General features: G+C 38.4%; 1 protein-coding gene across 4 annotated transcripts in view; it reads right to left on the reverse strand.

Moving 5' to 3' along the window:
• Positions 1-1,684: 1,684 nt before the first annotated feature.
• The window catches only part of ABHD4 (abhydrolase domain containing 4, N-acyl phospholipase B), a 187,256-nt gene continuing 175,852 nt past the window's right edge, over positions 1,685-13,088 (reverse strand). For all 4 annotated transcript variants that reach the window (XM_044058328.1, XM_044058325.1, XM_044058327.1 and 1 more), the window contains one exon: positions 1,685-2,098. In XM_044058328.1, the coding sequence (XP_043914263.1) occupies positions 2,009-2,098 (90 nt within the window). In that variant the 3' untranslated portion in view covers positions 1,685-2,008. The remainder of the gene's footprint in view (positions 2,099-13,088) is intronic.

The following is a 13,088-nucleotide window of genomic DNA, read 5'->3' on the forward strand; positions in this document are numbered from 1 at the left end:
ATTACAAAAAAAATCTGTGCCTGTTCCTTTGTGGCAGCATGTATTTCAGTGCTATCTGCTGAGGAACTGTTGACATTCGTATACTGCATCAACATAAAGCACAATGATAACTTACTCTTACTTAATGCAACAGAGAATTTGTGAAAGAGCAGTATCAGCCTACAGTATAAATGTACATGTGCATCATGAGGTTGACGTATACTGCAGAAACTGACAAACTGTTACATCACCCGTAAATTTACTATGATAAGAGGAAGGTTTGTTTTTCCCCTTCATAGAGCATACAACATGCAGATCCTGGTTATATATTTGCAGGCATGCTGTACTACAGTTAATGTGCTATTAGTGCACGTGGGATATATTTTACATTTGCATTCTGTTGAACAGATGGCACAATAAAGATGATCAGCATCAGATCCTTATAAGCACCCCCTTCTAATAAATTATTATTACTATTATTATTGTTAAATATTACATGCCTGATTGGCAGAAAAATATGAAAAGAGGCAGATACTTGGTCACTTCAAAATGAATACTCAGCTGTTCGTATAAAAGAAAGCAATGCACTCATATAGTGCACCTCCACTGACATACTACACCATTTACAAATTCAGTCAGTTTTGGAATGAATGGGACAACAGTTTGCCCACATTACATGTAGCAAAACAAAAACGTTATTTACTAAATGCATCAGAAAAAGAATGTTAGAACAGATTGCTTAGCTTTTTTGCCATTTTGGGAAAGAATGGGTAATGATTTTCAATAAAGTGCAATCTTTGCATAACAAAGAACAAACTGGAATGTACAACATACACAAATTAAGATACTTTATAATTCTGAACTATATAGAATGCAGCACTCCTCTTTCTCCTTTCCTATTACCTTGTATAACATATGTACTGATATGCTTCTCTCATATATTGAGATGCACTCCACATATAAAATACTGCACTGCTTGCATACTGAGGTGTACCTCAAGTGAAAGGAGATGCATCAAATGTACACTGTATACTACAAGGTGTGGCACGTGCTGTGAGATATACTGTGCATACAGGGAGCTCTACCACATGCATACAGAAAATACATCTCATGCATACTGCAATGTCACATGTAGAGCAAGTTACATCACATGTATGCACAGATACATTACAAATATAATAATGTGTACCTTGTGTATACTTACAATCTTTGGCATGAATACTGAGCTATGTTGTATGTAAACGGATATATGTATGAGAACCACTGAATCCACAGTGAGCCATGCCATGTCTATACTGCCCTGCAGTGCATGTACACTCAGCTGTATCATGCCTCTACTGATAAGCACTGAATGAACACTGAGTTGTGTTGTAATATGTCTATAACGACCTGCACTGAATCCATACGGAGCAATAGTATGTCTGTACTTAGTCAAGCATATACAATGAGTTATATCACATCTATGCACCTATGTTGAAATGCCTGGTGTTTTGTGACAAGCATGCAGAAAACAATTTTAAATAATTCAATCAGGAAAACAGAAGAGTTCTAAGAATACAGTGAAGTTATAGACTTCAATATCAGTCAGTACAGCTACAGACACTGTGTGCGACTTCATCTCCACCTCAATCTTTTCAGGAAGGATTAAAATACTAATGGCAATCTCTACCTGATAAAAGAAAGGAACAAATTACTTTCTGACAAATGCAAAGATATTCTGTATTTTATATGGTTCTCTTGGCACTTGACAAAAAATATGACTTGTATACAACAAAACAGAAACATCAGACTTTCCTTTGTTTTGTTTTTTTTTTTTTTCTTTTAACCTACGTCATCTCAATAAACAAATACAGTGTGGGATATGGAGGGATTTCTCAATTCTGCAAAAGAAAATGGGGTAATTACTTGTGGTTAGGCCAACTTTTTAGAGATATGTGCCACAAGTAGCCACTGCCCTGAATACATCAAATCATCCACAAATGTCAAATATGGATGCTTCATTAACATTAAGGCAATATCTGCAAGTAACTTAGTCCAAAGAGCTACACACTTCTTCCACTACGGCATTGAACTCTTGTGGCTGATCAGCATATACATGGTGAGAAGCATCATCGATGGCCTAAAGATGGAAACAAATACAGTTAAAGCAATCTGCATGAACAAATACAGCATAATCATGAGAAATACAAGGACATAATATATAACAATAACAGAAAGCACATCAGAAATGTAAAGTTTCTATATACCTTTTGGTTATTCTTCAGCTAACAATGCTGCAGTCTTCTCTTCAAATGTACAAAATGGGCAAAAGATATCAGAACTGGAGTTGAGCATTAAAGTAAGAGATATTCAGAAGACTTGAAAGCAGCTGATGATCAGCTGTGGATATACAGGAAAAAATGCAAAAAGTAAGGCATATCCAAATACGGTGACAATTCCCAGTCTTAAAGGGACTGCATAATCCAAGAGCTGCTGATGTGAAGAGGGTGCATCCCAGCAGAAGAGCAGAATGTACGTTTTAAATAATTTTTACTGTGACAACAATAAGCTCTTACTCTTACTATGGTGGTTGTCCAAATGGACAAAGTACAGACTAACAGGAAAATGAAATTAGAAAGTGCATCATATTTGACCATGAAAAATGTGTACTAATTTCTGATCTTTCTGGTTGAGCATAAACATTCAGTGCAGTAGTTGGCACTAGTGGCAGAGAGACCATAACATGCATTTTTTTAATCAAACTGCCGCCAATATACTGTCTACTCACATGAAGACATGCAAGACAGTACTTTTTAGCATATCTTGATGCTTAACTCAATCACCTCATTTCTCTTTCCTGGTGAAGCCGCAAAAATGTATTTCAGTAATCATCAAGGGCAAAAAAAGTCTTTGTTATTCATCACTGCAAGATAAATGCAGAATGGCTTCATCTGTGGAACAGAAAGACATCCTGTTTATTTGTGATTATAGGTAAGCATGGGGAAGAGAATATTTAGTAAGACTCAGAAGTTTATGCATTTGGCAAAACTGCTGTCGCGCAAACACACATCTGCATATCTGTATTTGTTAGAAACACCATAGTCTCAAGTCAAATTGCCAAAAGCCCTAACGTGGAGCTCCTGGGACCAAAATCACTCCTAGCAAATCCAACTATTACTTCATTGGCAGCTAGAGATTCCCATCAATACCCAAGACCAAGCTCACTTAGTTGCAAGTTCTTAGGTTAGTACTTGGCTAACTGCCCTTGTAGGTCATTTTAAGTGCAGCTAATAATCCCATTTAGTGCTTAAAATTAACCTATCCCATTGGAGTTTATATTCAACTAACCCTTTCTAAGATCTATATTTATGCATTACTCTAGTGATAATTACTAGAGCAAAACAAAGATATGTGGAGGGGACCCATGCATTGGGATAAAGCATTTAGGAGCTGCTTCTGTCCATTAGTAAGTACTACAGAGAGGAGTCCTGAGGTGGGGTACATTCACTGATCCAACTTAGACTTCCATGCTGTCAGCGATGAGCTTTGTTTTACATGGATGGGGAATGTGTTACAGAGCAGTGGTATCCTCTATGAGATATACCTGTCCCTCCAAACCATTATGTTTGATGTTGCAAGAGAGATTTAGGTCCCTGGATCGAGTATCTCTAATGCCATGTGACTTGCAGATGTGAAAAAGTCCATCAGTAATACATTGGAAGATGCCTTAAATGTAGACGCAAGTCACCTCTTAGCAGTCTGTAACAGAAAGGAATAGGACTTTGAGGCAGTCCATGTAGAACATACTGTTTAGGTCTTGCATCCATTCTGTAAGTTATCTCTGCAGCTGTTGCATGTGCCTAGACAGGTGCATGGCAAAAGGGCATTACACTCAATGACTGGCCTGATGAATGCTGAGTAAAGGGGGACAATAACACCCCTGGATCTAGAAACAATCCTGCTGTTTATGAGCTGTGTAACATAGAAGGACTTCCTTACCACAGTGGACACAAGCTGGTCAAAAGTAAGTTCACTGTCAAGTCCCAAAATCCCAAACTACTGGGTCAACTCTTAGGGGTGTGCTGTCATTGTGGTAGTTGCCTGGGGAGGCAACTTTCCAAAGGAGACAATAATGCATTTTTTTTGGCATTTAGCTTTATTCCACGAGTCTGGTGCCAGTTATTTGTTTGAGAGAAGTCTTCTTGTAGGATGTCTGAGTCTTTGGAGATTTGATCACTGCTCTTTGCTTGCAGTAATATGCAAACTTAGCCAGAGCCCTCTGGTACTGGCTTTTACTTTTGAGAAGTAGATGCCAAACAAAGAGATCCCAGCACTAAACCCACTGGTGACGGGTCTTTTTCTGGTGGTATCTTCCCCTTTTTAGATCTCATGCATCCTATCTGTGAGTCAGTTGACAATCCATCAAGTAACATAAGGGGCTTATTCCTAGCTAATTAAGCTTTTCTACTATGCCTGAGTGGGGGACTGTGTCAAGTCTTTGCCAGGTTGAGGAAGATACTGTGTACCTTTTTATCTTTGCCCATTGTTTTGGTAACCTTTTTCAAAAACGTCCACTGTGCTAAGTAAGCATGACCCGACTTTGATGAATCCAAACTGAGATGGGCCCAGTGTTTGGAGGTTCCCTATGTCCTTATTGATTAATTCCATGACATTTCTTTCCTTGGCTTTAAACAAGAGGCTGGTCAAACTTATCGGTCAGTAATTGCTTGGGTCCTTGAAAGGTTCTCCCTTACCTAGGGGAGTAACTGCTGCTGTTCTCCATTCACTTGTTACAAAACCTGTATAAAGGCCAAGGTTGAAAAGTGTTTTTAGGGCTGTGGTTAAATGTGATTTATGCTGTTCAAGATGCATCCTGGAATATTCTCAGGATCCAACAATGCAGTACTTTTTTCCTTTTGACAGCTCTTTTAGTACTTGGTCTTCTGTGACTGCTGGTAGTGAGTCAATTTCAGTCATTTCATCCGAGATAAAATGGAGGAGAGAGGGGCACAGTTTCAGGTGAATTTATCAGCCAGTAAAGTAGCTATATCTTCAGTTTCAGCGTAGGTAACATCATTTACAATCAACTCAGCACATTTTGTGTTGTTTTCCTGAGATTACAAAGATTACTAAAAAGGCTTTGTGATTGTCCTTTGCTTGGGTGGCTATTTTCACCTCAAACTTAGCTTTGGTAGATTTAATCAATCAGCGAGTTGCTTGTTTAATTTAATGGTGGGTGTTCTATCACTCTGTGTACTGCTTTTCTTACTTACTCTTCCTTTTACTGTAATGCTTGTCAATATTAAAGTTCCACCAGCGAGTCCTGTTTTTGTGGTATGTCCTTTGCTTGTTTCTACCATTTACAGATCTATACAGCTTTTAAAAAAAATTCCCTAAATCATGTAAGAACCTGGGACCTTGCCCTCTAACAGACACTAACATAGTCACTGAGCTAGCACAGGTGCTGTGAGAGTATTGCTTGTGTGTGACTGCAATGGATTTTAGCTTCAATGTCTCCATTTAAGGTTTAGACATTTTCATTACTTCTTTTCCTTCTTATTACATTACAGTTTGTGCTTTCATGACAATGGCAAGTTCTGTAGCTTATAATGGCAGGTAGCAAACATGTAGTAACATTTACTTTTGTACATATGTAGATAATTCTATTCTCCAATCTTGATAGTTGTAGCTGCATGGGGAATATTATTCTTCCTTAAGATTTTACTGTAAGTTTTATTTTGTATTAACACTGTAAAGTAATAATAATAATCATTTCCATAATTCAGTCTATGGCTTTGCAATTAGATTTGTCAGAGTAATGGGTCTGTAGTTTCTTGGGTTAGTTGATTGTCAACACTTGTGAAGAGGGATAACCATTGCATTCCTCCATTCATGTGGTATGTAGCCTGTTTTGAGGCTGTAGTTGAAAAGTGACTCAACTGGTCCTGATAGGTCAAGTTTCAAGCTATTTAGGAGGTAACCCTGGATATTGTCTAGGTCCACTGAGTCTGTGTCTTTGGCCTTAGTGAGTTATGCCAAACCTACTTGGGATGTTATGCTGGTACGGATTTCAAGGGGGCAGGCAGGAGGAGAGTGGGGGATGAAGTTAGAGGTGAATTTGTCAGCCAGCAGATTCACTATGTCATTCTGCTCAGTGAAAGTGGTACCATTTACCTACCAATTCAGCACTCTGCCCTGTATTGCCTTTAGGGTTTTGGACACAGCTGTAGAAGGCTTTGTGGTTGTCTTTAGCCTGATAGGCTATCTTGACCTCATAACTGGCCTTGTTGCATTTAATTAGTCCTCTAAGTTTCATGTTTAGTTTAATTAATGAACTCTTGCCAATATGAGAGTTGTTCTTTCTGAGTTTGCCCATGACGTTTTTCCTTAGTCCAGCACTAAATCTACACAACTGTGATCCTACTCCGTCATTATGATCCAGTGACCAAAAACTCCTTTCTGTCCATAAGCCTTTCAAGTCTGCTGGACATTGTTTGTACTCGTACCATGTTGCTAAGGCCTGGAAATCCTTACATCTATCCATCAGGTCAATACCTTTCCTCCCACCCTTCAAACCCATTCTGAAAGACTTCTTAGCCAAAAACTGGCTTTCTTCTTGCTCAACACCAGGATAAACTATATGCCTAGAGTGGACAAATACCTAGTCATACCAACATCTCCTTACTCTCCCTTCTTCACTCACTTCCTTACTACTAGCAATCTCTCTCCCCAGCTTTCTCTTTAAATATTACCATATGCCTGTTTTTTTCTCACTTCATATTACAGTTCCTGTTGGTATTATACTAACTTATCTTCAACTTCTCTATAAACTGACAAAAATTTCTCTTCACTATTAAATCATTGTCTTGTAACTTGTATCTATTCTTAATCAATGTTTTCATATTATATCTAATACTTTTCTTAAATGTTTTGTAATACTTTGAAGCTTTTCTCCCCAGGCTTCTCCTGAAAATGGGCTTCTACCAGTCGGACTTTCCCAGTAATCAAATATTAAAATAATAAATGCATAACATTTTGCTATATACTCTATTAAGGTTTGTATTCCTCAACTGTGGTTTGTTTTGCGCTTACTTGTACTAGGTACAGCAGACTCTATGCAGCTAATTACATGGTTTTAGAGGGTTTATATGAAGAATTTCACATATGCTGCTGTGAACGTGGGGTTCAGATTGAATTTTGCAAGCTTAGTAGGATGTAATTTGCTTTAGAATAATTCCTACCTGTTACAGGTTTTGCTGTTTTTTCCATGTTAATTTTTATTTCGAAGGACACAGCTTTGTGATCAAACTTCACCACTGAGGACATGACAAGGGAAAGTGCAGCACTCTCCCATACTGGTGAGTACTAAGTCTGGTTTGGTTTGTTTAAACCTCTGGATGGAGTATGCACTCACTATCTAGTCAAGGGTATTTGTGTTAATAAAGTCTGGGAAATGTTGTGGCTTCTAGTTGGAGGTAGTGTACATTTCCCAGACTGTAGAGAGGTTGTTGAAGTCTCCCATGAACAGGGTATTTGGCCAGAAGGTGAGTGCCTCTAGAAAGTCTAGGTATGAGTTATGGCATTCTTAGGATATAGATGGTGACCTATAGCTTGATAGGATATGGTAAAGGACTTTATCTATGGTGATATGCACATACATGAACTCCAGGGCATCATCCTGTTTAGCCAACCTAGAAGTAAATTTGTTGCTATTTGTAGAGCAAGACACTTTCACCTTTAATCCCTGTCCGTGCAGCTGATGGTCTTATGTGTGGAAGGCACTGAAGTCTTGTACTGCCGGAGTACTTTCTGTGACTTTAAATCACGTCTCAGTAACATGGCGCATAGGTCTATATTTCTTCAGACTGAGGAGAGTTTACAGGGTGTGGAGTTTCTTGTTAAGGCTCCTAGCATTAAGCAGCAACACCTTTAGGTTCCTTTTGGTTTCATTTGCTAAGCTGGTAGTGTAGCCAACTTGGCAATGCCTAAAAAGGCTCTAAGGGGGTGGATAAAATTTTATCCAATATCCGGAAGCCCATGGGGACAGGTGCAGAGCATCCTTGGCAAAGCAATGTGGTCTATTAACCATGTCATCCTTCTTTTTCTTTCGGCTTTTCCCGGTAGGGGTCGCCACAGCGGATCACTTGTCCGCTCATGATTGGCAGTGGAGTTTTTTCCAGTGTCGAGTTGCCAGCCCAGCGCCCAACCTTCCACAGAAAGCACACACACACTCACACCTAGGGCCAATGTAGAGTGTTCAATCCACCTACAGCATGTCTTTGGGATGTGGGAGGAAACCGGAGTACCTGGAGGAAACCCAAGTGACCACAGGGAGGACGTGCAGACTCCACACAGAAGGCACCCCAGCCGAGGATCGAACCGGAGAACCTCTTGCTGTGAGGCGACAATGCTAACCGCTGCACCACCGTGGCCAACCTCACTATTAACCATGTCATCCAATGCTGACAAATACTGAATCCCCCTGGAATGACACCAGAAACTAAACCTATTGTCAAAGTCAATAATGTGACATTATCCTTGGTGAAGGGTAGAATGCTGCTCAGTTCAAGGAATATACTTGTCTTAAACATACAGTGGATATAAAAAGTTTACACACCCCTGTTAAAATGCCAGGTTTTTGTGATATAAAAAAATGTGACCACAATAAATCATTTCAAAACTTTTACCACCTTTAATGTGATCTATAACCTGTACAATTCAATTGAAAAACAAACAAATCTGTTAGTAAAAAATATAAAAAATAAAAAAAGTACAATAAGCTGGTTACATAAGTGTGCACACCCTTACACTAATACTTTGTTGAAACACATTTTGATTTAATTACAACATTCCACAGCCACAGCAGATGTAACAAATTCAAATGGGTCCCTGCAAAAATTAAAAGACTTTGGGGGATCTGTAGTACCATTAAAGGACCACAAACTTCTATGTTCTTTTTCTCCCTACTTATAGTCCCTGCTATGAATAAACAACAATACAGCATTTAAAATATATTAAATTGACTGTTTCTCTCCACTAGAACAGTATCTTACTGTACTGTGGTGGTTTCACTTTCAAAAAACTTTTATCCCTCCCTGCAGTCTCCAGTTCACTGATGTCATCAAGGCCAATGAATACAGGCAGTTTTCTGATTGATTCTGTCCCCAAAATGACATCACCAAGACAGTCCAAAAAACCCATCCATGCTGTGATGTCACAGCTCCCCGGTCCTTCCCCTACCCATATAGCAAGTAAATGCTAGAACAAGGACACAGTACATGAGTCAAGTCTCCTGGTGTGAGCTGTTAATCATAGAAGATAACAGCTCAAATTATCCTTAGCACTTTGGCAGCAAGGGAAGGTAGGTGTGAAGGGGTGGGGAGATGAGTCAAAGTAGTATAATTCAGGCTTCACAAAAGACTACAATTTAGCCATTCAAAAATGAAGCAGTGGCAAAAGCACTTTGAAAGTCTGTTCTGCGGCATTTGCACTGTTTGTGTTTTAAGTAGTCAATGAACAACATGAAATGTTACTTAAAACTAACTGACTGAAAGAAAGCAGTGTATGCATGTAAAATTAATGCAGTGACAGGAGCTTTTGGAAGAAACAGGCCTGCGTAATGCATTTTTTTTTTACGGACAAACTGCATTGTGGGATACCTAGAGGCAGACGAAACAAACAGGATCTACTTAAACAACAAATTCAAACAACAAAATAATAAAAAACACTTTGGTCATGGACAATCGAACAAATGTTTAATTCAGGACTTAGCACTTCGGCTGCAAAGCCTTCAAAAGAGTAACACATCTTCCATCAACACAACCTCAAATAATGCATTCAATAAATCAATTAACCAACAATTATCTAATAATTAACCTCCAATTACACTCTTTGTTCAACCCATTAGGTTCCAGAGTATTATACTTCAAAATAAAACGTGTTTCCTTATACAATAATTTATGCTTAACATCACAACATTCTCCAAAACTAAATTCACTTGTTCTAAAATAGTGGCTTTCAAACCATTTGTATTGGATGCATGAAAACATTTAAAATGTGCCCCCAAGGGGCTATCTATTCTTACATTAATTATGTCTCTTACATGCTCTTGAATCCGTTTTTTAAAAGATCGTGCAGTTTCTCCCACATAATGTAACTCACAATCACATTTTAATAAATATACATTTTTTGTATTATAGTTACATATTCCATTAGGTGAAAAATAAAATCCATTTACGACATTAAACTTATTGACCACATATTTACAAATGCAGCATTTCTTACAAGCATATGTACCAGCTTTGCTGACCAGCTCATCATATATTACTTTTATAAAACAAAAAGAAAAAGATGGCATTAATGCCATTAATGAACTTGTATTTAATATTTCTGCTTTACAGGTTACTGAAAACATCTATTCTGTGCTCAATTTGGGTTTGAAATTTATACCTACATGTTTTCCATGGTTACATGTATTAAAAAGTGAGCCGTTTAGATTAGGCCGGAAGTTGCATTTAATTGACTTTTTTAAAACTAGTAATAATGAATCTGCTAACAGTTCGGATGATTCTTTTTATTTAGTTTTAGGAGAATGTTGTGATGCTAAGCATAAATTATTGAATTAAAAAACACTTTATTTTGAAGTATAATACTCAAACCTAATGGGGTGAACAAAGAGTGTAACTGGAGGCTAATTATTAGATAACTGTTGGTTAACTGATTTACTGAATGCATTATTTGAGGTTGTGTTGATGGAAGAGGTTACTCTTTGAAGGCTTTGCAGCCGAAGCGCTAAGTCCTGAATTAAACATTTGTTCGATTGTTTAATAAAAAACACTTTGGTCACGGACAATCAGGATCACAATCAGGTCAAGATGCTAGACCCCATGTGGTCAGACTCAGAAATTATGTATAAAAATATTTAAACAACTGTAAATAGTCCCAAAGTGGTGTTAACATGTAGGAAACACCAAATCATGACGAAATAAACATGTTTTTTGAGTCTGTGTGTGTTGTTCTCCTTTAAAGGAATCAGAAACACCTTCAATAAAATTAAGATAGTTTCAGACATAGGCATACATACATTATTAGAAAAGAAAACAATCCATATGAACATTTTTCAATTTATATGCATTACACATTACATACATGTTTTCTTTCTTTCTAACAACCGTTATTCAAGCCAACATTATGTAAATTAAAATGACTAAATCCAGACTTTCCCTTAAACCTCACTCGTCCTCCTGAACATTATTCTGCATGTATTGTTGACCACAAATTCCATTTACTTCTACGTAGTTTGCTTCTTTCTTTTCTAAATATCCTACTTCCATTTTATTATCTCTTTTACAATATTCAGGACTTAAAAACAGAGTTGGTTTAAATTTTGATTTCCATTTCTAGTATTTTTTTTTTTTTTTTGGTAGGCAATAAAATTAAACTTAAGGCAATTTAGATCCTGTGTCCCAGCTGAAAAGAATCACTTTAGTTACAGCCATTGTTCCCTCAATATTTCCTGACAGAGTGCTTTGTTGAGAAAAGCTCACTATACTCCCAAAAATCATGTTCCTAGTTAACTCTGTTCTCCATCACACCTTCAACTTTCACTATCTATAGGTTGCCACCAGTCACATTGTCAGCAGGGCACTCACAGGTTGAGCTGCCTCATCCCATTGCCTGCTGTGCAAAGTAGTCCCTTGCCCCACTTTTCAATCACACTGAATTGCCATGGAAAAGCCGCAATTACTTCTGGCTTTTCCATGGCAATTCAGTGACGTCACTAACCCAAACCTGCAAATCTGCTGCCTGTTAGGTCCGGGTGCTTTAATTCGTGCAGCAATTGGCTGCAATTTATGAAAGGGGTGGGGATTGGGGCAAGAAGAGCCCTGCAAAGATCGCGGCTGTAGGAGCGCTTTGTTTTAAGCGCTTCTACAACTGCTAAAACAATGACCGAGATTTTTTTTTCTAATGAGCCAGCAATCCATCCATTCATCCAGCCAGACAGCCATCCATCCAGCCAGCCATCCATTCATCCAGCTAGCAAGCCATCCATCCATTCATCCAGTCAGTCAGTCAGTCAGCCAGCCATTCATCCAGCCGGCCATCCATCCATTCATCCAACCAGCCATCCATTCATCCAGCTAGCAAGCCATCCATCCATTCATCCAGTCAGTCAGTCAGTCAGCCAGCCATTCATCCAGCCGGCCATCCATCCATTCATCCAACCAGCCAGCCATCCATTCATCCAGCCAGCCAGCCAGCCAGCCATCCATTCATCCATCATGACAGCATTGATAATATGAATTACTGTTCTAGTACAACTAACCAAGAACAAGTGCGCTGGAGGTGACCACAAAAAATGGAGGCCAAAAGGGAGCCTATAAAATAAAAGTTTTAATAATGAATTGTTTTTGTGGTCATCTCCAGCAAGCTTGTCCTTTTTTTTTTTTTTTTTTTTTTTTTTGGTTTGGTGGACTGCAGTGCTACCTTTTTCTTGGATTTTCCAGTTCAACTAATTAAAATCTAAAGGGACAGATATAATTCTGGTCCTTGGGATTCCTTATTCTACTGAAGTGACTGTATCCATCTGATTTACTAGACACACAGAAGTGCTGCACAAGCTTTTTGTTGCTTCAATAAACTTTTCACAAAAATATCAGAATAACGTAACTTGTTCTGGTTACTCTTCATTCCTGAACAGAGACCTCCAGGGACAGGATATGTTGCTGCCTAAAAAGAAGTTGTGGTACTTACCATAACATTCCGTCTGTGTTATTCATTTTCATTCTTCCTCAACTGATGGTTTCGGATCCGATCCTCAGATCCAACTCGGCTGTTACTAAAGCTTGTGGTAGCCAAAAGCCTCTTGAGCTTCTCCCTTACCCATAATGCACCAGTCCTAAGCTACCTCAGATCTTGTTTGCCGAATTTTACCAGAAAAGAATGTTTAACATGCATATAGGAGACATAAAATTGCATGTGTTCATTAAAGGAAAGAACTATATCTAGAACTCAATATAAAGGACAATGATGACTCTAACAGCTCATTCATCCAGACGTTTGTGAACAGAAAGGATGGGGGGGGGGTGCTGATGGTTGGGAAGTTGAGGAAGAATGAAAATGGACAACAC

Source organism: Protopterus annectens, chromosome 16.part0 (genome assembly GCF_019279795.1).
Source record: "Protopterus annectens isolate FY-2018-M chromosome 16.part0, PAN1.0, whole genome shotgun sequence".
In the NCBI taxonomy this organism is placed as follows: Eukaryota; Metazoa; Chordata; order Ceratodontiformes; family Protopteridae; genus Protopterus; species Protopterus annectens.